Source organism: Sander lucioperca, chromosome 18, assembly GCF_008315115.2.
Source record: "Sander lucioperca isolate FBNREF2018 chromosome 18, SLUC_FBN_1.2, whole genome shotgun sequence".
NCBI lineage: Eukaryota > Metazoa > Chordata > Actinopteri > Perciformes > Percidae > Sander > Sander lucioperca.
In genome coordinates, this window is record NC_050190.1 from 822,067 (window position 1) to 849,590 (window position 27,524).

Genomic DNA, 27,524 nt, shown 5'->3' on the forward strand with positions numbered 1-27,524 from the left:
ACCAGACTGCATGTGAAAAACAACGGGCTGATTGTGAATATCTGTCCGTTTACTGTTTTTAGGGCCGTCCTCGACTAAAGAAGCTCTCTGTCGTCTGCAAAAAATGACTTGAAGCATAACTGACCAATCAACTAAAAGACAAAATGACTAATCTTATTCGACTAAGATCAAAAGGAGCGATCAGCCCTACAGCTTCTGGATTAGATGTCACCAGTTGACGGAAATATCAAATCTGAAATAAATGTATGTTCGTTTCTATTTTTGTTTTTTTTCTTGAAGGATTTAATGTTTTATGTTTTTAGTTTCAGTTTACGACGATATGTTCGCAGCTTATTTTAGTTTCAGTTTTAGTTTATGATAATAACCCCGGATCAGGGCAGCACTTTGTTTTTTTCAATGTCAAGTTTTAGGCTGCAGCTCTTCTCGCTGATCCACTTAGTTCTAAGTTCCCTCTGTTTAGTTTCTGGATGTTTAGAGCTCTGTGAATCAAATGATTCATGCTGAACGCACGGCCAACTCTCTCCCCCCCCCCCCCCCCAAATAATGCACGAATTGAATTAATGACATTTTTGTTGTTGTATTTAATTTGTTTAAAAAATAATGCACTTGTTGCTTATTGAATAAACTACCTTATTTGCTTTGTTTGTGCTGCGAAAATCATTTAAATGTTTAAAAACGGCTTTCCTCGTGGAAAGTTTAAACATTAAAACATGAACGTTCTTTAATGTTTACAGTCTATTCACGTTGATTACTAAACTCAAAGCTATCGATTGCAGCACTAAATACTGTCAAAACAATATAAAAATGTCGGTCAAATATGTTTTTCGATGTTTTTATCACCATATTAAAAATCCAGCGGCCGGGCTGCGTTTGGAAGACACTTTACGTGTAGATCCTGGCACGTTTGTTCATCTTGCACTTAAATTCTTAATTAAATATGGGAAATATATACATAAGACATTGTTATACCGTCACATTGCCCCGCCCTTTTTAAGAAGTCACAATTTTGTTTTTATTTTCTCTCAAACTGTTGAAATGAAAAAGAAAAGGAAAGCCAGGACAAGGAGTTAGTTCAATACGACTGCAGAGTATTTACTGTGACGGGAGGGAATGATTCTTATTTGGGGTTTTAACCCAGAGCGAGTGTGTTGTAGTTTATGGTCCTGTAAATAAAACGGCCAACCTTTTTTGTAGTTCGGGAATGAGAAATTTGGGTTGTCTGAGCTTTGAACTTTTTTTTCCGCAAGTAGTTCAGACGCAGACTTGCTTTGTCAGAGAACCCCCCCCCCCACACACACACACACACACACACACACACACACACTTGTTTCTCAATAAATGGACCCAAACTTCTTTTTCTTTTTTTTTTGCTGATTTAAAATCAGTGGGATATCTGTTACAACTCGACTACAGTTCCTAACACACAAGACTGATATGAGCAGCCACTTTAAAAAACATGCAAAAAAATGAGCTTTGCTGGAAAACTTGAAAGAGTGATTGTTTTGTTCAGTTGATTTTTTTTTTTTTTTTCAAATGTAACGTAATTTCAATGTAAGCTGAATTAAACGAAATTGTGTATATGTGTGTATTATTTACAATTACAAGGATTCTGAATACAAAGGTAGCAAATAATTCTCATATTGCTATTTCTTTTTAAAGTTGGTCCTTCTCTGCCACTTAGTCTTCTTGCTTCCTTGTATTCATCTAACTTTATCCACTGTTTATTTTCATGTCATGTCTGTAAATTGGAGCAAATAACCTTTGTGAATAAAGAGAATTCATTTCCAAGCACTTATAATCCATAAAATCAGAGGAATTCTAAGATAAACTATTTACAAAATCTGACTGTTAGAACTTAACCAGGACTGAACTGACCCAACTGAACACAAATAAATATCTCATGATATATTGTCTCCTGAAGTTCAACTTTTGTTTTTGGAACAGTCAAACTCGATTTGTAGACAATGTTTATATGTTTCTGCTATTCTCTGATTCTCACCCGTTTGACGATGTTTCTGAATGTATCGTGTAAAATCCATCGTTTTTTCCTTCTTTATGGATGTGAGGTAAATATAGCATTGTTTATAATCCTTTTTACGGCATTTTGAAGAGGTCTGGCCGTAATTTCCTCTTCTTTGCTACTCGATATTGACGACAAAGGGCGCAGACATCTTGGACTCGGGCAGCACGTGGCGACTGGTCCGTGAAGCCTCACCACTGATGATCAAAATAGGATTACGTGAGGAAGGTATTGCCTTCAGCAATCACACCAACTATATGAGGAACTATTCACATAAACTAGTGCTGTCAAACGATTAAAATATTTAATCGCGATTAATCGCATTAATGTCAGTGAACTCGCAATTAATTGCACATTTCTATCTATTCTAAATGTCCCTTGATTTCTTTTTGTCAAATTATTTTTTCTCATTTTAATGCTCTTATCAACATGGAAAAGTGGATCGGCTTGCTTTGTGCTTTTGTCGCCTGCCAGCTGTGTGCTCGGCCATCAGCTGTGTGCTCGGCCATCAGCTGTGTGCTCGGCCATCAAGTGGTATTTCAGACTGGACGTGCTGCGATGATAGCTCAGTTCACAACAACAAAACACACAGATCACTTTGGTCTTGTCAATGGAACCATTTGGCAACTTTTTAAAAGTAAACTTTCCATTCGGAATCTTATTGGCATCCATTTTGGCGTCTCGCACTCGCCATCCACTCAAAACGTAACATTAGCCTACTACTCTTTGGCCGGCTCGCAAGCCCAAACAAGTGTGTGCGGCGTGCCTGTTGCTTTGTTTCTGGTCTAGCTAGATCTGGTGTGGTGTTGTAGTTTTTCTAACGTTACTAGTTGTTGCAACAGCATGTGAAAAAAACTACAAATAAAACAAAAATTTAAAACGGGTCAATGTGACCCGAAGTCAACACAAGGGCTAATAAACTATAGAGAATAAGGTCATTCTGAACTCATTCAGTGACTCACATCATGAATGTATTTTGGGATGTGTGTGATATACAGTACAGTCCTGTTTGACGATAGTTGAACTGATTTATTAAACTAACTGTGTTTGAGCTCCATTTAAAAAAAAAAATGCGGTTATCAAAAAATCAATGCACACAATTTTACTAGAAATAGTTATTTAACATCAAGATTTGGTTTTTGTCTCAACTATACAGTATTAACAATATTAACAAAAGATGCAGACCTCTTTTTACACAGCAGCGTTCAACAATATCCCAGAATAACACAAGTGCATGATGTTAAAGGTACAATAAGTAACATTTCTGCATTAAAATGTCTAAAAACGACCATCCCTATGTTATATATTTTTATGACTTGTATTCTTACACTATCCCAAATGTTTCCACCACATTTCAAACCCAGAGAAATCTGTTATTTTATTTTTGACATGGGACGTTTCCTTTAGTCGCCTGTCAGTGGCGTCATATAACCTTTCACCCTCTAGTTACTCATAACGGGCACCCAGATGATACGTTTGAGAGTAATTGTAAATCATACAATATCACAGAAAGAAATACAGTGGCACTCATACATTTATGAACCCATGCTAAAGTTGATTAATATAAATTTATATTTGATAAAAGATGTGGGGGGTATGGTGAAGGGTATGTGATGATGTGGGGACCAAGGGAACTTTATCAGGATGCATAGTATCCTGGATCCATGAAATAACTGGCCTTTCAAAATAAAAGTCTGCCTGCCTCTATGGGAATTTAACATAGGGGTGTACTGACTTATGCCCCCTGTATTTTAAGGAAGAACATTTATTTATTTATTTACGATACATTATTCATTCACAAAGAAAATGGGTGTCCTTAAAGATTGGATTTTTCCTCATTTTTTTAATTAAGGCATTAAGATCAATTTCCAAAAGATGATTTTTTTATTCCTCTTTCTAGTCAACTTTAGCAGGGGTTCATAAACTTATGAGTGCCACTGTACTTGTAACCGTAATTCTGCTTGTGTTTCTGGACATATTTTGGAGACACTGATGAGAACATGCACACTGTTACGGCAACTCTTCATTCTTTTTTCTTTGTAAAAAGCAGACTGAGGATTAGAAAACGAATACATCTAGAGAACAGCACTGGAGCACAAACTAGATTTCCAGCTGCACATTTACTGACGGAACATTGTGAACTCGTTCAAAGGGCCTGAACCTTCTTTACAAAGTGGAACATTGTTTAGTATGTAATGAAGATGAGAACCCAGTACCCAAAGCTCTACTTTCAGGAACTTGAGGACCAAACACGTTTTGAAGAACTCTGGAATTAAACCTGCGTTTGGTCCGGAGGAACCAGAGAGAAACCTTTCTGATGGTTCAGGATCTGACACACAGATGGGTCTCTTTTCCATTCATTCATTACATCAAACCTAAACATGGACATTCACTCAAAAGGAAATCCAAAGAACAACATGATGTCTTTTGGTTGTTGTTCCCTTGTGTGTGAAAATTGCGTTGGATATGTCGCTGTGCTTTTATAATCATCGGTGTAGTTTGCTTCATCTTCATGGTTCTTTGGATGCAAATGCAAACAAGAACGCACAAAAGAGAGTTTTTAGTTCCTCGTTCAGTGCCTCTGGTTCCAGAACCCCAGGTAACTTCTTGGCCAAAAAATTCCCAATAATTCAGGCTACATTTACATTGCTACATTTTGGTTTTTAAGCTGAGTTTTGAGCCAAAAGCGAACTCTGTGCACACAAGTGTTTTATCTCCAGTAGAAGAACTAATCTCTGTTTAACTGATGCCCAAACCAAAATATCTCATCAACATTCTCTTATACTGGGCATGAACAGGAGGCATGTATACTCTGCCAGTTGCTGGTAGTTGCCACGGTAACGTTAGTAGCTAAGTCTCAGAGAACGAGACGTCATGAGCGATAAGACCCAATCAGGCAGCGAAATGTTGGCGTCAGTGTCGGTGTTGCCAAAGGTCTCTGTTTACGGCCATTGAGACTGCAACACAACCAAACCAAAACGGGTCAGAAGAGTTTCCAAATGTCTCCGGTTTAGGGGCTCGGAGACGCCAGAGCAGTGTGAAGGCTCAAAGAAGGTAAAGTCCGCACAACAGCTTAGTGCTCCGAAAAAATATTTTAATAGTGCAAACAAGGCACACAACGTTTCGGCCCAAATACACCTGAGGAAGGCCAAATTGTGGGCCGAAACGGTGTGTGCCTTATTTGCACTATTAAAGGGTAACTAGCGTTTTTTTCAACTTGGACCCTATTTTCATATGTTTTTGTGTGTAAGTGACTGATGGGAACAACAATCTTTGAAATTGGTCCAGTTTTAAGCGAGAAGGTCTGGACTGGCAGCCACAGAAAATACAACCCTGGGGAAATGGGGAAAATGTTTAGCGTCAGTTAGCGTCCACTAAAAGTGCTGGTTTTGCCACTGACAGACTCAGATTAATATTCTAAGTGTCTGACAACATTATGGGAAGGATCCCTACAGAGATAGACCTTTAAAACCTCTTTGAGACTTTTCTGTTTAACCAGAAACAGCTCTGAAGTCGCTAGCGCTAAACCCACCAGACTCCATTTAAAAAAACAATACTTTTAGCATGTACAGAGCCAACATATTTTCACATGTAAATCTGTAAACTATGTGTTTATTTCAAACAAAACTAGAGTTGTGATGGTTAGAAAAGTGGAAAGACGACCCAAAACGGCTTTTAATAGTTTTATTTTGTTTCTGTCGACTTTGAATGAAGTCTATTTTATGATGCTAAAATTACTGTTTATTTACATGGAGTCTGGTGGGTTTAGCGAACGCAATTTCGTGGATGTTTATATGTTTAAAAAAAGGATCTTACTCTTTAACAGAAAGGTCAACCTCCTTAGAAATCCTTTCCATAATGTTGTCAGACACTTAGAATATTACTCTGAGCCTGTCAGTGTCAAAACCAGCATTTTTGTGTATATTAGTATATATAATACTGGACCAATGTCAAAGATTATTGTTCCCATCAGTCACTTAAACACAAAAACATAGGAACATAGGGTCCAGGTTGAAAAAAAACGGTAATTAAGATAAAAGTATTTTTTCGGAGTAATGAAGCTGTTGTGTGGACTTGACCTTCTTTGAACTTATTCCCTGGATTTCCCGCCTGGCACAACGTTGCGGCAGACATCAGAACTCCAGCAGCAGCGTCAGCGGCTCCACACTGTTCAGGACCATGTCTTGTTTCTGGCCGTAGACTCCCTGCTCCACCTTCACGCCCGCTTTGCTGCACTTCTCTGAGGCGGACATGAGCTCCCTGCAGGCGGACACCAGGTTGGAGAGGAGTTGGGCGCCCCACCACGGCTCACACCCCCCTCTGTACTGTATCCTTCTCTTGGGCCCCGGCTCCCCGAGCAGGGAGTCCTGCGGGATAAACAAAACGCTCCCGGGGAGGTTGAGAACGGAAACCGAGCGCCCTGTGTCTTTTCTGAAAAGTTGTGTGGTCATCAGACTGCTAGCTGTTGATTAGACCAAAAAAACAAACCAGACTGCATTAATATGTATATTTCACTGTTTGGAAAGAAGTTCAGCCTCCCATTAAGATAAGATTAACCTATGAGGAATTAAACAAGATAGTGAAATCAGTGGTACAAACAGAGGAACGATGCTGCCATCTATTAAATTATCAGGCTACATCTACACTACTATGTTTTCATTTTTAAATGGCGTTTTGAGACAAAAACGATCGGCGTCCACACAACGGTTTTAGCTCCGATATCAGAACTAATCCGCGTCCATTTTAACACGTCTGACAACGCATATCACATGACCGTTAACTCACACTGGGCATGTGCGTGCCGATGTAAACAGGAAGCAGATTGTCGGACGTTACTCTGCAATTAAAAATCGTGGATGTAGAAGTTTGAAACAAAGAACAACGGTGGGAACGGGATATATTAGCTTGGACCGATGACGAGGTGGAACTGTTACTGGAAGGTCTGTAAGCTACCTAACCAATAAGACTGCAGCATCGTTTCCAAAGGTCTCCGTTTACCCGTCCAGACTACAACGCAAACCTGGAGTTTTTTAAACCAAAACGGGTGGGAACGCGAGGTGTAAACATAGCCATAGATATACGTTTTTAAAGCAAAAGTAGTAGTGTAGATGTAGCCTCCATCAACTAATTGTTTGATTAAAAATGTGCAACATTTGCTTTTGTCCATAAAAATAATGCCGCAAAGCAAAAACACATTCATTTTACTTTACAAAAATACAGATATCAGTTTAAATGCATGCATTTATCTGGTAATAAGATTATCAATTAGAATAACACGTTGACTAAGGAATATTATAATATTTGGTAACAGTGACACGTGCAGAGTAAAGAGACATCTCACCCATCTCATGAGTGACATCCTCTGTGGCTCCGTGGAAGAAGCACACATACACAACCATTCCCTCCTGGATCTGAGGACAGAGAGAAGAGCCATTTGTAGGTTTACTGTAGAGACACTGGGGCTACATGTATGTCCTGCACTGTATTATTCCCCACTTGGGAAAGCTGTGTGTCTTAAAGCTGCTCTGAAGCATAAAGAAATACAAATACAACAAAGGCTAAAGACATCATCATTCATAAGAGACAACATGTATTGTTGCCGTCTTCATGTGATGTTGTGATGAAACAAACTAAATCTAGAACAAAACACTTTATGATCTGGTCCTGTCTCCGTATAGTGCTGGCCTTACTGCTCACAGTATGGTGTGCATGTGATGATGATGATGATGATGTGCAGTGCCAGTGTTGCAAACTGTATGCACAAGCCAATATGCTGGCACGCAAATTTCACTCTGCTGTATACAGCCCACTTGTGGTGCAGCTATAGTAAGGCAAACATGAGAAAGCTTCAGGTGATGGTTAATGATGCATTCAGAATTTTTCTCAAACTGCCAAGATGGACAAGTGCAAGTCATATGTTTGTGACTAGTAACGTTCCCACATTTCATGCTGTACTGAGAAATGTTACGTACAAATGTATGTGTTGCTTAACTTATTAAAAAAAACACCAACGTCCCAAATTCAATTCCAGCAAAGGGGTCTTTGTTTCATGTTCCATTCATTTATCAAAGTCAGAGGATAACCAAAGTTATTACAATTTATCCTCTGAGGTCCATGTATGTTTGCACCAGATTTCATGGAAATCCATCCAGTGGTTGTTGAAATATTTGGGTCAATAGACAGACACGAATGAACGAAAAAAGAATGAACAGACCTCCACCCACTGAGCGTCGGCCCCGTCCAGCTCTGGTTTGATCCTAACCTTGGCCTTAATGCACTGCTGGACGACCGTCCGGGCCTGAAGCCTGCTGGGCCTCCGAACGGGCGCAGGGCTGCTCAGACACACACAAACAGCTGTCATTACACACGCCGCCATACGTAAGACGGCTCAGACACACACACACAAACAGCTGTCATTACACATGCCGTCATACATAAAGCAGGGTCATCAAAATTAGGAAGGGGGGCAACATAAAAATACGGCAATATATCGTCCATGTGATATGAGAATCGATATGCTGGCGCCAAATGTTGATATTTGAATGAATAAAATAAGGCGCTCTGAATAGCTGATTTCCCAGCGTCGTTGAAAAAGTTGTGAAAAGTTATTTTTCTGAGTCAGTAGTACTTGTACGTACCTGTCCACTCTAGAAAGGGGTTTGGCTGCCTGTGGCGGGGCAGAGCCAGCGATGGTGAAGACGGGCCAGGGTTTGGTGCTCGGGGCCACCACAGGCTCCAGGCCACAGCTGGAGCTCCTCTTAGCCGAAGACGCTGCCTCCAGCTCTCTCTTCCTCTTGCCCGGGTGCTGAACATGGCTCTGGGGTTGGGACTGGCTCTTCAGTCCCCTGCTTTGATTCGGAGGCTGACTTTGCTTGCTTGTGTCTTGTGGAAGTTTGGGTGTTGCTGGAAGCTCGAATGGAGGATGTGAATCTGGGAGAGGTGTGGCTAGGTCCTGGACTTTGACATAGTGATGCGTTCTGGCACTGCCCCGAGGGCCACATGTTCGCTTCTGGTCCTGAGACTGTGTCTGCTCCTCCGGCTGAACCTGGACGCTGCTTTGGCTGGCAGGCTGAGTGTTGGAGCCGTTTGTCTCCTTCTGGACTTCAGACTGTGGAAGGGCCCCTGTCCTGAGGGACCAGATTCTGGTCACAAAGGGGAGGTTGGGAGTCCTCGGCTGGAGGATTACTGGAGTTCTGGGCTGGAAGTTGATGGGAGTTCTTACATGAAGGAGGATGGGGATTCTGGGCCGAGGGCTGATGGGAGTTACAGGTGAAGGGTTCTCCTAGAATTTAGATGAGAAACAGAAAGAGACTGACTTTTTTTTCTTCATAACAATGTGTGAAGTGATACAGCATCTGTATTCTACCTCTTTCACACCACTGACCAGGGTTGGGCCAGGGTTGTCTGATCAGGGTTCAACCCTTCTTTTGAAATTCAAACAAAGCCAGTCAACACGGGTATATCCCTGGTCATGACAATAGAAATCATCTGGGTCAACCCGGGAGCAATGCATAACGATTACCTTAAGTGATAGTGATTAAGTGATTTCTCCTCCTCTGCATATTTATTGCAGAGGTGGACAAGGAAGCAGGTTACTCTAGTATCGATTTTTTGACTATTTTAAGACAAGGGGAGAACATTTCCCCACTGTTATTTCCAACTAATCACATAATTCGTCCCGCCCTGGCAACACAGTCAACCTTGGTATAACGCTGATTGAGCCATCGGTGTGAAAGGGGTATGGACCTTTTTCACAGCAGACATTTTGACTTGTCATAGTAGGAAGAGCACAGCTGAAATTGATAACCTTAACGATGGCTCAGTTCCATCAAGTGTCCCAGTGAGCTATTTCAGTGAGTCAGCATGCACAATACCAGGACCTCTCCTAAGTGGAATGCAGCCATCATTAATGGTTTGGAATACACCTGTGCTTTATCTACTATGACATGTCAACATGTCTGCCGTGAAAAAGGTCTATTAGTGTTCAGAGGTAGCTGTAGCATTCAGCATGTTAAAAGTGTGAATTTCAATAGTGCAACAGTCAATCAATGTATGCAAGTTCAGTAATTACCTCCCTATACTTATAGTAGTTTTACGTTAGTGCGGAGATTGCCTGCCTACGTATGAGGGATAGGCAGGAAACCATGCAGTGTGTTATCCGTGTGGTTTGATCTGAGTGATATGATATGAGCCTCACTGTTCACTCTCCTACAGTTCCTGCTAATGCTAACCCTGACATATCTCACTGCTGCTTAAAAGCATATGACTGAAAATGATCCAATATTAAACTGTCCATGATCATTCAGAACCTTGAACACGAACAGAACTCTGTAGTATACTTCAGTTTACTCAACGTGTTATTTATTGTATAGAAATTAAACCGCAACCTTTTTCAATCACGCAGGACGTAACGCCATGAGAAAATAAAGAACATACATGAACGTGATAGTAAACAAAAACGTTGTCACACACCCGACAGATATTAGACACATTATGTCAACCGATAGCCTACAGAAAATAAATTCAGCTTTATGTTACATTACGTTAAAGGTTATCCACAGAAGATTACTGTAGCAATTCATTTTATTAAACACAACTAAATGCCATGACTTTTCCAAAACCTTCTACTGATTTCATGACTTTTCCAGACCGGGAACATTTGATTTTGAAATTCCCTGACTATTCCTGGTTTTCCATGGCGGTGGGAACCACACTTGTATCTTTTTCTATCTCTGTAGCCGATCACAGTGAGATAAGCAGTGGGCCTGTACTTTGTGCAATTGCCTGTAGTATTTTTCTCCATTATTTTCTTTTTTTTTTTGATAAGTGTGGCTGTTCTCTAGGTTCCAAAAAGCCATAAAAATAGTGACTGAAACGTTGGTTGGCTTTTACTGTGAAGGAGCCAAAAAAGCCAGGAAACGCAACGTACTATATATGCCTGCGATCGCTCATCAAAAATGCATCTACAGACCAAGACAGCGGTCATTGTGCAGCTGCTGGAGGTTGGGATTATTTTTTGACTGACTTTTTAAAAAGCTGAGTTTGTTTGGCTGAATTAAAGTTGATCTTCTGTTGTATTTCTGCCAGTAGCTGCTCGAGCACTTGAGTTTGCTGTAGTACCACGGCTGTTGCCAAAGCAACCAGGACTGAAATCTCTAGATCAATAAAGTGGACTCTGTCGTCCTGCCAGCTGAAGCTGAGAAACCTACCACTCTGTCCTCTGAATTGGTCGCTGGCCGCCTCTCTTCATCACCGACACTCCCACCACATACATCAACATCACCATCATCACCATCATCGCTGTAATCATCGGCATCCGGCCCACTGTCAGGATGCAGATGGACACAGAATAAAAGGGAGCACACAAACAAATTCAAATTACATTAACTGTAATATAGTCTCGCATTGTCAGACCTTCCTCCACAGCGCTGCGGAGGAGGGTCTGGCTAGTCCACACAGCATTCTGGAATGGGAGAAAAACGTGCTCTGGTTTATTGGCATTTCTTTAAACCAATCACAATCGTCTTGAGCGGTGCTAAGCTCCGCATGGAGCCCTGGTGCCTCTGCTAAATAGTCTCAGGAAGGAACTTGTTTTGGTGGAACATGTGTACGTTTAAAAGTAGTTTTAGTTGTGCAACAGAAAACTCAGATTGGACAGATAGTCTAGCTAGCTGTCTGGATTTACCCTGCAGAGATCTGAGGAGCAGTTAACCATAGTCCTCACAAATCCAGAGGTTAGAATGTCTACACAAAGACAGAGGAAGGGGACGGACATCCGGCGGAATTTCCTGCAGCACCGGAGCAATCCCGGAAATGAAACCTCATCGACACAGACTAACTGTAATATTACAGCTGCTGTTACGTCTATTTTAACCGCTACACCGTACACCGTGTTACTGCTGCTGACTCTGTTAATACTGCTTCGATTACTTCGACTTCTATTACTCCTAGTTTATATAGGATGAGAAATAGTTCAGTCCTTGATGAAGCAAAGGGTTTTTAGGGTAACAGGCACACAGAAATCTACACACCTGTCTACATCCTCAGGTATGTGTGGAGATCTGGGCGCCTGCAGGTGTGACTCTGATCCTCCCGGTGCTGTTTGGATGTGTGCTTTCTTCTTCTTCTTATTGCTGCTGCACTGCGAGCAACTGTCGATCCACTGCGCCACATCAGTTCTCATGGTTTTCCAGAAGTACCTGATCATGATATGAGGAGCGGGTTATTACCACAGCATGATATTACAGTAAATATCTGCACCTCTGGCGTTAAGTGGGTGGTGGTGGGATGTATACAGATGTATGTGTCTTGTATGTTTATGTGCTTTATGTATTTTAATGTGGCAATGTTTAATGTTTGTTTTTATGACAAGGGCATTGGAAACTAGCAATAGCTATAAATGCTGTGGTGCTGTACATTGGAGATTTGTCTATGTCGTAGCATCTGTCCCTATTCAAATAAATATGGAATGAAAAAAAAATTTAAATGAAGAACATGAAAAGCTATAATTATCCCAACATTATGCCAAACTTCGCCTTTTTAATCTTAATCTTTTTTTTACTCTTAAAGAGAAGCCATACTGTATCGGGATGGTACAAACTGGATTTATAACAGTACGTTTGGTTAAAAGGTGCTCTAAGTGATGTCACGCGTTTAGGCTACAACATTTTTTGTCACATACAGCAGACATCGCCTCACTATCTGCTAGCTGTCTGTCCCCTGAACACACTGTAAAAAAACATCTCCTCACTATCTACTAGCTGCCTGTCCCCTGAACACACTGTAAAAAAACATCTCCTCACTATCTGCTAGCTGCCTGTCCCCTGAACACACTGTAAAAAAACATCTCCTCACTATCTGCTAGCTGCCTGTCCCCTGAACACACTGTAAAAAAACATCTCCTCACTATCTGCTAGCTGTCTGTCCCCTGAACACACTGTAAAAAACATCTCACTATCTGCTAGCTGCCTGTCCCCTGAACACACTGTAAAAAAACATCTCCTCACTATCTGCTAGCTGCCTGTCTCCTGAACACACTGTAAAAAACATCTCACTATCTGCTAGCTGTCTGTCCCCTGAACACACTGTAAAAAAACATCTCCTCACTATCTGCTAGCTGTCTGTCCCCTGAACACACTGTAAAAAACATCTCCTCACTATCTGCTAGCTGCCTGTCTCCTGAACACACTGTAAAAAAGTGCGCGGAAGCACGAAAGGGAGGGGACGGGATGAGGAAGAGGGAGGGCTAGCCTCGTTTTATTTGAAAATACTTTGAACGTCAACAAGAAGTGCCGTCACCCAACATCGCTTAGAGAACCTTTAAACACAGGGATCTTCAACAGGGGGTCCGGGGCCACTAGGGGGTCCTCAGAGTTACTGCAGGGGGGGGCACCAAATTATTGCTAATTTTTTAAAGTTTTTTCAAAAATGAAAATGCCTTAACATGAATCCAACATATTATTAGCAAATATAAATCAGCCTATTTGTGAGAAAAAACATTGATAATTTAGGATTACTGGCCTATAGGTAAAGTAGTCACTAAGGTAGCCATCCACAGATCCAGTTCATCCTAAAAATTCAATGTGTCACATGTATGTTTAACATTACAAAATGATTTATAATATCATGTCAATTATTATTTAATAGCTTAGTATTCTGTAAACTGAAAGGGTATGTATAAAGGCTTCATGCCCAGTTTAATATGCAACTACATTATGTAGTAGGGGGTCCCTGCCCCATCTTTCTTTCAGTTAAGCTTGGCTTAAAACATGTTGAAGACCCCTGGTTACACAGACTTAAAAGCATGACAGATTTGAGTGTAAGCCTGACATCTAATGGTAAAATATGCAGAAATAGCTATCTGCTATTGGTGGATTTTTGGTTCAAGGTGATGATGTGTTGGGTCGGGGGTTCGGGGAGGTTTTACCCTTCTGAGTTTTTGCAGGCTCAATAAAGTTTCATCTAATCTCAACAAGGATGGTTTATTCGTGAAAAAGAAGATCCGGCTCACCTTTCGTTGAGCAGTCTGAGACACTTGTTGACGTCGAGGTGGTTCAGCTCGTTGTGATAGTCCAGCAGGGCGGCTTCAACGCGCCGCCTGCTCCTCAGAACCAAACGCACCCGGTCTCCGCTCACTGCATGGAGCACGCCATCTGGGAGAACAAGTTGTCACGTCAACATGGTAACTCATGGAACTAACACACATTTCTATTGACTGTTATCATAAAAGGATCTATTTGTTTCATGGGATGCATGCTAATCCGGATGATGTTCAGCTGACACTGTCGACACGTGCATTTTATTTGGTTGGGACCCCCTTCATACAAAGAAATGCTTACTTGCAACCTGCTTGAGTGTGTGTGAGTTTAATTGATTTAATTGTTTCATTTGAATAATTATTACAATAGAGAAAATAAAAACACACACACACACACACAAAACAAGTGTGATTTTGTGTAGAAAACTTTAGTTTCATCTTCCCACACTAGTAACTATTTCAATAGCCCTAATGTTGGTACCGACCCCCCAAGATAAAGAATCCAGGAAAAAGCCCAAATGAAATTAAAAAACAAACACTGTGGACACATGGCGACAGATTAAGTCCTCCATTACCAGGCCTTCCTCCACAGCTCTGTGGAGGAAGGCCTGGCTAGTCCACACAACATTTCGGGAGGAAAACGTCCTCTGGTTTATTGGCATTTCTTTAAACCAATCACAATCCTCTTGGGCGGTGCTAAGCGCGGGACGGAGCCACGGTGCCTCTGCTAAATAGTCTCAAGAAGGAACTTGTTTTGGTGGAACATGTGTACGTTCAAAAGTAGTTTTAGTCGTGCAACAGAAAACTCAGGTTGGGCAGACAGTCTAGCTAGCTGTCTTGTGCCTGTCACTCTCTGCCCTGCTGGCTCTGCTGTCTCTCTCTTTGGGCTGCAGGCCTGTCGGACGTTCATCAGCGACATGGGACACGCCGGGGTCCTGTGTCAGGGCAGCAGCCCCCCCAACACACCTCTGCTGTCAGGGCTTTTGTGTCCTTCTCTTTGTTTTCACAAATCCAGTCCCCACAGTACTGACTACAGATTCCTCCCACCAATTTCTTTTGATTATTTAGTTGTAAATACATTTACTTTTTCATGCAGTCATTACATGTTATGAAATTTATGTCACATATGGAAAGAGGAAAGAAATATCAGAAATGCTAAACTTTTAGCTGCAGAGTCAGTCAAGTATTTTTGACCTCTAACATCACCAAAGAAAGGCTTCCTATTTTGTATACCCTTACACTGGTACAAAAGAGCCACTGACCTGTTCTAATAATAGATTCTGGTTTGTACAAACCTTTGATGGTAAACTTCTTGCAGAACCTCCTGAAGGTGTTCTTCTCTACGTAGCTCAGCCCAGGAGGATAGGTGCGTTTGCTCAGGTAGAGCTCCACAGCATCGTACTTGGCAAAATAGGCCTGCTTACACAGAAACAGATCATTACATTTCATACTGGATTTCGATCAGTGCCTAAAAAGTATTGTATTCGGTACCCAGCCTAGCTAGAACATACCTCTTCCCCCGCAGCCGGGTGGCTCGGACTTCTGGACGGAGTCTGTGGAGGAACGACACAACTCAAGCTTCTGCTTTTTAAAACTTTTGTACCGACTCGGCAAACGTTGTACTAGCAGTAGCAGTTTGTTTACAGCATTTTCACTGCTGCCACTGTCATTTTATTGATTCATCATTTAAGGATCTGATGTAAAATCAGTCCCTTGGGAGCCTCACCCCTGAGTCGCTGTGGACCAAGAGTGTGGGCACGGCGTCTGGATGGACCGTGACCTTCTTGCCGCTGCGGTCAAAGCAGTCCTCAGTGAAGTGGGTGGAACAAATAGACGACCAGAGCCGGGGATGCCAGTGTGGACGACCGACAGCCTTTAACCACTGAGCCAGCACGGCCACGTTGTGAAGAGGAAACCTGGAGGGAAGGACGGAGGAATAGATGTTAAAAGAAGTATACAGTGTTTGAAGAGCATTTCAATGGAAAAGAGTTAACAGCTACTTTAGAACCCCCACTAATCTCTCCAAAATGGATCCTAAGCTAACAAGTGCAAGTTGGAGGAAGTGTGGAGAGGAGGCTGCAAGCCATACACATACATTTTGGACATGCCCTCTCTTGGACTACTTTTGGAGGGGGATTTTTGACCTCCTTGATAAAATAATGGGTCGGCACCTGCCCAGGGACCCACTGCTAGCTATCCTCAGAGTCTTCCCAGATGTGGTGGAGAGCCAGAAAAAGAAATGCTGCAGAAATCCCGCTGCATATACTTTGTACTTCTTGCTTATGTATAAAATTGTTCAATAAACATAAAGTTGGAAAAAAAAGTAGAAGTATACAGACAAAGATGATTCAGCTGTCTAACCACAGTATCTGCCCTAGAAGACTCTCATGTGTTAATACTTATGGAAGGTGAGGCCCAGGCCTCTCTCCACTGGCCCGCAGCAGTTGGTGCAGGTGTAGACGCTGCAGCGAAGCCACTTCCTCTTGGTTCTGTTGACGCAGGTGGGGCAGCTGGAGATCCAGCGGGCCAGGTCTCGGGTCATGCTGGCCCAGTAGAAGTGCTTTGTGATCTCACGCTGGCAGATTCCCTGGCCGTAGTGACCCTGGTTGTCATGGAACTGAAGCAGGATCGAGTTTACCTGCCAATCAGAAGGCAGCACGGTCGGTTAACAGGTCATGGGACAAAGGGTTTTCCTGTGCTGTGTGATGTTTTTTTTACAGGAAAGAGTTGTTCATTTTCTACAAAGTTCCTGCTCTTATGCTGCAGTTTTTCAAAGCAGCGACCAACAAACTTTAAGATGCAGCTGACCCAACACTTCATTATACACTGTGAGTAAATCATGCAAACCTCCTCTCTGCTGCGCGGCACTCTGACAGGAGGAGAGACTCGTGTGTACATCAGCACTCCATCTGAAACAGAGGAGACATGTTTCTAAAGGCATCTCATCTTAAAAGGCATACTATGTAACTTTTCCCTCTTCGGTCCCCCTACAGGTTGTCTCATTGGAACTACAGCTCGTGCGACTGTATGCCTTTAATGAGATACTATATCAGAATCAGAATAAGACTTTATTGATCCCCCTCAGGGAAATTGTTTAGTTGCAGTTGCTAAAGCCAAATTCAAAGTAAAATAAGAGTATGAAAAGAGCGAGACAATAAGTGTATAAAGTAATATGAAGTAACATAGCTCCAGTAAGAAATAAAAAAACGTAAAGTAGAAGTAAAGTGAGATAAGGTTAAAAGTAAGATTAGGATAAAAAGATTGTTTCTAAAATAATGGATTGTACAAATTCTATTGTAGTGCAGTGTGAACATAAATAAAGTACAGTGTCAACATAAATAAAGTACAGTATGAACACAAATAAGTACAGTGTGAATATAGGTGGCAGCAGTGATATTGCACATGTAACTGATAAATTATTGCACCGAGTAATTATTGTACATAATTGTCCAAGACTATTGACATGTGATGATGACATGTTGTGAGTCCAGTTTTGACACTCTAAGCGTGTAAAGGAAGAGTTATACAGTTTGTAATCTCTGTGGAGATCATTGTGAGTGTCTGAGTCTCAGACACCCACAATGATCTCATTTATTAAGGATTAAAGGAGTGATGCTGTGTTTTGTTACTCTTTCCTCTCACCTATTAGACTGAAGCGCTTGCTCATCCTTCTTAAAGCGCCTCTGCTTTTCTTGCTGTGCATCGGTAACACTCTGTGGCTCAGATACCTGCAGCATGAAACATAAAAACATTTCAACACACGCTAAATGACATGTAACTACAGATGGTCCGAAAACTATTTTTTGCTTCCTGATACCGATTCTGATACCTGAACTTGCGTATCGGTCGATACAGAATCTGATACCAGTGTGTCATCTATTATATTATGTTTTAACAGCTATATACTACAATCAGTCCTTCCAGAAAAATGCAGAGTTTTTTTGTGATTGATGCGGGCAAAAATCCTTGATTATGCAGCACGTTTTCTTAAAAAATGCGATGGAATATGCGGGATATTTATGCAATTTTATGCGATGAAATTGCGGGAACTTGCAAAAACTGCGGTTTCATCGTGGCTTCATCACGGGGTTTGCAGCTTTTCGATGATGTTCACGTTCATGTTCATAACGTTCCCATGGCAACAGGGGAAAATAGCTGCACTTGTGTGAAGTAAACGCAACATTTTTCAACTTTCTGCTAAGATATATGTGCCTTTTTTGCAACAAAAATGCGGGGATTATGAAATCATGCAAGCCCTGCATATTTTGCGCAGAAATCGGCAATTTATGCGTGAAAGTGCGGCGTATTTCAAAAAATGCGGCCCCCGCATAAATATGCAGACTTTGGCTGATTATGCATTGAATTATGCGATCACATAATCAGGTTTTTCTGACTGTACAATCCCTGTATGGATGTGATATGATTTTTTATATTTGTTGTACGGCGTGGCTCAGGTTAAACAGCTTGTGAAGCAATGAACGCCGTAGAACTTTATTTTATTATCCAGTTTGACAGTCGGTCATAACGGGAAAAGAACATGAATAAACTACTTTAAAGTAGATTTTCTTCTGGGCTAAATTACGTGGTATCTGATCAGTGCATAAACTCCAGTAGTTACATGCTCTGGACACTGTATACCATGGATCTCTGAGGTTCATCACTGGTATGAAAGCCCTCACTCACCGTTGTGAACTGTATGAACGTGTTGGATGGCCTTCTTTATCAACACGGAGACTCCAACACTGGCATATCTTCATATACAAGGCTATTTCAGGTCTCCTTCCATCCTACCTTCTGACCTATATCAGTGTAAATAGTAACAGGACTTACAATCTTCGTTCCCAGGATCTTTTCTGACTGTCTGTTCCAAAGGTTAGAACTGAGCTGGGGAAAAAGGCCTTTAAGTTTGCTGCTCCCTCTACATGGAACAAGTTACAGAAATCCATGAAACTTAATGAGCTGCTCTCATTGGTCGCTTTTTAAGAGGATGTCGATTGACTTGGAGGCAGCCACATCTGGCTGTAGATGTTTTGCCTGATGTGTTTAGGATTCTGGTTGACTATGAGGGATTTGCTTTTAGTGTAGTGATAGTGTTTTTGTGTATTTTGTGTTTGTATGTACTGTATGTGTGGTTGTACTGCTGCCTGTCTTGGCCAGGACACTGTTGAAAAAGAGATTTTTAATCTCAATGAGTCTCTTCCTGGTTAAATAAAAGATAAATAAAAATAATAAGAAATAATAAATACCGATACCAGCATTTCAGGCAGTAACGGAGGCTTTTCTGATATGGTATCGGTCTGGGAACATCTCTACATGTAAGATGTAAAAATGTAACGTGTGGATGAAATGGACAGTAGGGGTGTTGAAATGAATCATTGCATCGATGCATCGCTATGTGGACCTGGACCATTCTGTATTTTTTAGGAGCAGATACAATAAAAAAGGGGATTTCACATACAGTATATCTGACAGTTTGAATTTGTTGATGCAAACCATGTGAGGCAATATATAATAATATTGAGGTGACGCATCGTGATATCGCATCTATTCATGGACAGGATAATGGGAATGGAATGGTGAGACCAGTGAAGATTCACACCCCTAGTGGACAGGAGGTCTACCTGGCGATCTGGTTGTAAGCCGTGAAGCTGGGCTCGATGACGGTCTTCCTCCTGTTGTCCTCCGTCCCTGTGTGGACGTCCCTGGAGTCTGGATCCGGAGCGGGGAGGCAGTACCTGTGCTCCTGCAGCTCGGCGGGGGTTTCACAGTGATCCAGGGCCAGCTCAGAGGGCTCTGAGGTGGAGAGCAGGTCTTCCAGAGGGTTGGAATGAAGGAATTCTTCATCTGAGGGGACAGGAACCTGAAAACCAAGAAGGAGGATAACAATGGAGGCTAGAAATCTTTCTGTTCCATTTAAAGTTATTACATTACACCTCTGAAATCTTTTAAATCTCAGTTTGCCCATAAAATAAGGCACATTAATAGCCAGACAGATCTCAACAAAAACAAGGTCTTTCATATTTTTTTGTGGGGGGAGAAATGTAACTCTTCTAAATATTAGGGGGGGACATATCCCCTGCACCCCCACCCCCCAAATCCAAGCCTATGGTCACACATGTATCTGTTTGTGCCTTCTACTGTATGTGTGGTCTGCCTTGTGTCACCTGGTCCTCGGGAGCTGTAGCAGGGATGGCGGTGGGTATGGCGTCTGGTGTCAGAGTTAGCTGACCCTCCTCGCTCAGCGTGAAGCAGCACGGCTCAAAGTGTCTGGAGCAGAGGCAGGAGTTTGTGCGAAGCGAGCCTTCGTCCCTCTGAGCCACCGTCAGCCACCTTCGCCGGCGCTCTGCCGCCTTGGGAAACCTGCACGGCAGAGTTCTGTTTTCAGAGCTGAGACTAAGCTGCACAGAGCCTGTAGAGCAACACACGCTGTCATCTTAGGTCCTGTTTTATTCTCATTAGATATACTCTACATCCTTTGGGTTGTATTTTTAGATAAATACATTTCCTTTTCATTGTCATGCAGACGTTTGCACATTAATCAATCTGCTGCTTTTATCTACCAACTGTTGACATCAAAAATTGTCTTTCTGTGTCTGTTGACGTGCATGTTGTTTCGTATGTTTTTATCCATGCTTATCTGGGATTTTAGTTTGCACATTGAGCTAGAGATAAATGCAACTCTTTTCAGCTGTGCACCCCTCATGTGCATGAGTATGACCTTAAATGACAATAAAGTATAGTATATCTCATCTGCATATTGACAACATGACTATTTAAAGGTTCTTTGCGCAATATGCCAGTTGTATTTTGTATACCTTAATTCATTATTTTCATGATTAACTTATTGTTATTCATTGAAATGGATTTTAATTAGCCTCTTCTATTTTTTTTTTTGCATTACCTGTTTGCTATATTTCTGTAAAGCACTTTGGGTGGCATATTTTTAGGTATGCTCAAAAAATAAGCTATGATTTAGCCTTAGCGTTGCTAACTGTAGGCTAACTTCACAACTGAGCCTTATCAGAGCAGAGTCAACAGAACATAAACAGAAAACTGAAAATAAACTCTTTGGTTCTGGTAATAATCAGACCAGACTTGGAAGAATAAGCCTTTTTTTTCCTCCTTTTTTTAGCTTATCATACAGCGTTGTAAATGTGTGGTCTGACCTGTGGAAGCTGAGCTCAGGGTAAACGTAGCTGGAGGCATCGCAGCCGTAGGCCAGGCAGAAGCGGACGGGTGGGTTGGGTGCTTCGCCGGGACTTCGGCTCTGACAAACAGCACAAGCTCTGATCCAGGTCTTCACCGCCTCCGTCACTCCCACCCAATAATACATCATCTGGACGGACAGACCACACCACCTATTTATATGTATATATACACATACATACATACATGCCTGCCTATATACATTCTTCCATGCACACATGCATACACATACCTACATACATACAGTGCGCGCGCGCACGCACGCACACACACACACACACACACACACACACACACACACACACACACACACAACCAGTGTACATGTTTTATCTGCCAGTTAAATCAAACCGACTACTAACATATCCAAACTAGACATAATAAATAAGCCCAAGAGCCATACAGTCAGTACACAATACAATCACTTCAAGTCCTTTTCGTGCCCATTCAAGATGTCACCTGAACTCACCATTATCTCCTTTACTGCCCGCACACGACCAGCGTGGTTGTTGTTGTCATGGTAACGGACCAGGATCTCCCTCACCTCCTCGTCGCTTCTGACAACGCGGAGGAGGCGGCCTCGATACGTACGCCACAGACAGTCATCTGGAGGATCCGGAGAGGAACAACGGTCACTACTTTTCATCATGTGTGGTGGACAGTGGTGGAAAGTTACTCAAGCAAGGGCGTAGGTTTTGTTTCAACATTGGGGGTGGTGGGTATTTTTTTATTTTATGCTACTTTATACTCCTCTTAAAGGAAAATACTGTACTTTTTACTCCTCTATTGTATTTGACCTTAGTTGCTTTGCAGATTCAGATTATTAATAGAGAATATGAATCAATGAACAAATTGTGACCTATCACTATAGATTAAACTGCAGTATATAAGGTAGCTGAAATTAGCTCCACATTGACCAGCTGCAACGTGTTTAGTGACACTCACACATGAATGCATCGCTGCCTAAAATCCAGTAACATAATCTATAAAAGAACTGAGCCATTCTGCAGAATGAGTACTTTTAAGTACATTTTGAGGCTAATATGCAGGACTTTTACTTGTAACAGAGTATTTTAACACCGTGGAATTGCTGCTTTCATTTGAGTAAAAGATCTGAATACTTATTTCACAAATGGTGGTGGGGTGAGTGATTTCCCCCCTTGCATGCTCCCAAATTAACTTCTATGTAATCCAGCATAGCCAGAAATTCATTTTGTCATGAATGTGTAACTGAAATTCAGTCAGCAAAATCAGTCAGAAAGGTTGAAGATAGGGATGGACCGATATGGATTTTTTAGTGCTGATACCGATTTTTTTTTTCATCAGCCTTAGCCGATGACCGATACGGGCTTTTTTGGAGCCAACACTGCTTTTGCTCCCTCAATTTACATCATAAAAATGTATGTTTTCGGGAATCTGCTCTGCCATTTCTTTAAAAATAATAAACAAAAACACAGATCAGTGTCACTTCTGCAATCATCTTACATTCATATCACCCAAATTATGTGTGCAATGTGCATCATATGGATGGGTGCACTGCATATGGTTAACTGTGCAAGGGTGAAAGGCTTTCATCAACATCTACAACACAGCCTTGATGAGGCATTGCTTGCTGACATATTATAAGACAGATATAATCAGGTCATCACAAAATGTCCTTTGTCAACACATTTAAATAATTTAAGAAAACAATAAACCTGAAAAGTAGCCATTGAAATAAAGTGCTTGATTTGTAATTTAAGACTGCCGTGGTGCTGTAAGACTGCCGTGGTGCTGAAAGCCTGCCAGGCTTCCAGCACCAGCACTCTGCTAGTGGGGGAGGGGCAGTGCATGGTCTGCACGTGAACTGCAGCGTCTCCAGCAACACAGATCTGCCTGTGGACGCCTGTCTGTAAATAATGCCGGGAAAAAACTATCGGCGAACGCAGCAGCCGCGTATCGGCCGATGCGGATACACATAAAAACGCAAATATCGGCCCGATATATCGGCCGGACGATAAAATCAGTCTATCACTAGTTGAAGACTGAGCAGGCTGTTACTCTTCAAAAACAGGATAAGGAAAACTATTTCACCAAAAAAAAGATCATCAATAGTCAATAGTTGCTTTTTGAAACCAACTGACTGAGGATTTCCAAAGGGGCTGATTATCAAGATGTTTAACAAACTCTGACATAGACCTCTGAGCACTTGAACTTGTGAATGAAATGTAGTACAGGAGGCCTACTGTCATCGGGACTGAGCCAAATGTTGTTGACAATATATATGGTAACAGTTTGGAAAAGATCCTCTACCATTTGTCTCTCTAAATCACAGATTCCAAGTAGCCTACATTTCATTTATGATTGATGGAAACACAGACATTTCCATAAACCGTTCCATAGTGTTTTAATGCCGCATCTTGCACCAATGGGAGACCACATTTTAACTGGCCACACGGAGGCAGAGCATGCCAATGAACCAAATATTCGACTAAGTTCCTCAATATGCAAAACGTTAGACATTTTTTCACATTTGAATCTATGAATTACAGGGAAGTTGGAAGTATTTTGTGGGAGGTGGTGCTGTAAATATATGTATGTAATATATGTATGTTGGGTTGTGTGTGTGTGTGTGTGTGTGTGTGTGTGTGTGTGTATGTGTGTACTCGGTGTCCGCTACGCCCTTGCAGACAGCAATGCTATGTTTATATTATATTGCAGACAGTTTGTTATTCGTCCGGTTTCTTAGATATCTGTCTGTGAGATTTTCGGCTTCCACTTTAATATCATAAAGGTTTATTTGTGATGCTCAAAGTGTGGACAATTGATGGAAACTGGACTACATCGAGGATTTAACTGCTCTGCACTGAGAGGAAACAATGTTCTCTAATGTGTAAGACGCATCGCTGGGCACACCTGCCAGTGTAGCTCTCAAATACCTTTATAGATAAAGTGTTTGCTGGCTCTGGTTACTTTCTTTGAGCTCTTTGCGTCTACAGGATGCACTCCTCCCCGCAATAACAGCTCCACCTCATCCAAAAAGTCATAAGAAGGCATCTGTGAGGGAAAGGGCAAAGATATAGAGAGGTGATGCTTCAACTCTTTAACTCATATGACAATCACAAAATACATCCTCATCAGTCAGTCTAATCTAAAGCTTCAAACATGAATCAATTTATTGATTACAATTTTGGTATTGAATTAATTGTTTGATATTTATTAAGTTAGTCTGCTGAACTTGTTTTTTTTGTGTGCAGCTAATACGCAAATGATTAAATATGCTTATCATTTCATATAGAAAGGACCTCGGATATTTAATATTTTCTCACATCCTATTGAGCTCCTATAATGTGATGAGCATGCCATTGATGACAGCTTGAACAAATTGTCAATTAGTGGTTTGTTACTTATTAAATAGGAATGCTAAACTTGTCTTAGTTGCTGCTAATAAGCACACAATTCAACATTGGCTGACTTTTCACACTTTTTATAGAATGCATTTGGGCATTTATTTTTGTATTTTAAGACTGAGCATTAGTGACGTGGTGGACACATTATTGTTAACAATTTATAAACAAATCATCCATTGATGAATTGGAAAATAGTAACAGCTAGCTAGATTAATTAATAATGAAAACGATATTCCCTGTTATAAAGTATCTAACGTTAACCCTTTAAGAGAACACATGCAGACAGACTATATCCATGACTCTGATACCACAAAAACATACATGTTATATTCAAACAACACATTTATCACGAAAATAGCTAACATTTCCCTACTGAAAACCGTTTCCCACCTTAGAACATATTTCGTCCAGTAAACACTAATTCTCGTTACACCGTCGTCAACTTTCAACAAAAACTCAACTTTCAGCGCGTTATTTTTTCGACTCAGCTGTTCCCATAAACGAGTTAAATTAGTTCAGTGCATCTAAATGCACATATCAATTCTCTAAAGTATTACATTTTAGGTCAAACTAGTAGCTAAATGTGGCGTTTGGTGGTTCGCACATTTAAGCTAGCAGTAACAACCTTGTATGTTCCGGTATCGAAAGTTTCAAAATAAAAGTTTAAATTTAGCTTGTAACTTTTGGGCACGAATATCTTAATATATTTTAAAATATATCAATACATTTAAATTAACTACTATATAAAACTGTGTATGTTGTTTATTGTATGACCAGGTTTGTAAAACTGTGACATTTTATTCCTTATAACTGAAACTAATTTATTTTTATAATTTTACTTACTTTATAATCTTTTTTTAATGTCTCTATTCATCTGTTCTTATGTATGTAATTGCACAGCTGCAACAACCGCTTCTGGGAATCAATAAAGGCTTATCTTATCTTCACTTAAGTATTTTTAAAGTTGTTGTCATCCTACACACACCAACAAATAAAACAATAAATATTTTAAACATCAATACAAATACTTTAAACATCTTTAAAATGTCCATATCTGAAATTTTTTAACAGTAGCTTACATTTTCGGTTATATAAACATAAATGTACCACAGCAATGTTATTTAATTTATTTATGGTTTACCATGATTTTTTTTAAACTGGCCTATACGGATTTCAGATACTGTAATTCTATGATAAATATAAATACATGTTTAACTAAGAAAGTCTTATCTGACAACTACTTATATGTCACACAGACAGCTCAAAACTATTGCAAATACATGTTTTAGGTTTTAAGTTTGATAAGATCTTACCTTTATTGGGTGGAGGATGGGGTCATTGACCTGACAGACCTGACAGCACCTGACCTATATCAGAAGCCAATTTACAAAAACATGTAGGCCTACATTGGTGTGGTTTGGCAGCATGTATATTCTTTAAGATAAGTGAGATTGGTACAGATGTTTTAGCTTTTTACCCATTCTTACCCAGTTCTCCACATCTTGTATTAAACTTTGCCAATAGTAACTTGAAATCACACGGTTCCGGGTGCTCCTGACCCCATTATGGTTGCTCTGGTCGTGGCACTCAGTGAGCACGGATTTCTTCTCCTGCTCTGACATCACCACCATGCGAAGGTACTTCTGAGCTGGGCCAGTGTAAAACAGCCTACCATCTGTTAGGACAGGATCATTGGGTGGGGGTACACAGGCACACAAATGTCAACTCCATTCCTGCAGCAGGTAACCCCCCCCCCCAATACACACACACACACACACACACACACACATCATCATCATCTATTATTTTTAAATTATATTTATCTACTTTTTAAAGTCTTTACACAGTCATGGAGTTGACCAGTCTTCATTTCACTGCTGTTGTGCAATAAATCAATCAATCTTGTATCTGGTTTCTTGTACGTCGGACAACAAAAATTACCCTTTAGGATGAAAGTGCAGGCGGACCGGGTGATCTTCCATCTCATTGATTTTTCCCAACTAGACAGCATTTGCCCGGTCTCCAGGTACGACTTCAAGTTGTGAAAGAACTGAAATTCTGCCATAGTCTGTGGTGATAAACACGTGACATTCACATGTGACATGTCAGTCTGTGTAACTGCAGTGTAACAAATATTAAACTCCACCGCTGTCTCGTGTTTACTGTTGAATTTATAGTCTTGAATCCAACATCACTATGAATAAATGAATATATAGGCTAAATAACAGAATGGGCAAGATTTCTCACTTCTTTCACCTTCTATCTATTCATCTCTGGGAATTAAAAGGTTATAAACTCAGATGCTACCTGTAGCCTACTACATTATCTGTAATGTATTTCCACACCCCCCCCCCCACTTACCTTATCAAACATGTCTGAAGCCACTGCTGTGTTTGATGGTCTCTGTTGTCACTACCCGATGTGAGTCGAGTGCAGATGTGAGTTGCGCATGCTCAGATTTAAACGGTTTACGGCATAACGTGTCATACCCATACCCGATGTTTTTTTTTAACTCTTTATTGTAAATAGCGATACTAACAATCAAGGCACAATTTGTTTGTACATTTGTCAAAAAAAAGTGTTGACAGCTTTGAGGTAGAGACAATATAAACAATAAAACATAACAAATAAAGAAAATAAAAGATACTGGGGGTCTTTTTAGTCCAGTAGGGAATGAAAGTCCAACAAATTAAAGAGTCTCTTGACGTTTTCCTTTGTCATGTACTGTAGAGATGTAGCAAAAAGCTTCAGCTCATTTTTCCAACCGTTAATGTGGGGTTTGACCTTTATTAGACCCCATCTCTGCAATAATAATTAATAAAGGCTGGTTTAAAGTACTTCTTCCTGCCTCTGTGTATTAATGCTCATGGGT

The 27,524-nt window shown here is 40.9% G+C and overlaps 1 protein-coding gene across 5 annotated transcripts; it reads right to left on the minus strand.

Annotated features, from left to right (window-relative positions):
* Window positions 1-5,700: 5,700 nt before the first annotated feature.
* On the minus strand, window positions 5,701-26,741 carry LOC116036786. 5 transcript variants are annotated; one of them, XM_035994891.1, is made up of 21 exons: window positions 26,594-26,741; window positions 26,140-26,327; window positions 25,966-26,019; window positions 24,182-24,299; window positions 21,733-21,869; window positions 21,224-21,393; window positions 20,222-20,417; window positions 19,679-19,917; window positions 17,700-17,785; window positions 16,905-16,966; window positions 16,457-16,695; window positions 15,784-15,973; window positions 15,569-15,610; window positions 15,353-15,476; window positions 14,031-14,172; window positions 12,052-12,219; window positions 11,230-11,344; window positions 8,659-9,302; window positions 8,283-8,352; window positions 7,362-7,431; window positions 5,701-6,482 (listed from the first exon to the last, which is right to left on the minus strand). In XM_035994891.1, exons 1-21 carry the CDS (start codon window positions 26,715-26,717, stop codon window positions 6,154-6,156), a joined length of 3,507 nt encoding a protein of 1,168 aa, XP_035850784.1. In that variant the 5' UTR covers window positions 26,718-26,741; the 3' UTR covers window positions 5,701-6,153. The 5 variants fall into 5 exon arrangements, 4 of the variants coding, with proteins under 4 accessions (XP_035850784.1, XP_035850783.1, XP_031136280.2 ...); XM_035994890.1 differs by having other exon boundaries at window positions 5,702-6,482; window positions 8,235-8,352; XM_031280420.2 differs by having other exon boundaries at window positions 5,703-6,482; window positions 8,235-8,352; window positions 15,353-15,473.
* Between the last annotated feature and the right edge of the window lie 783 nt (window positions 26,742-27,524).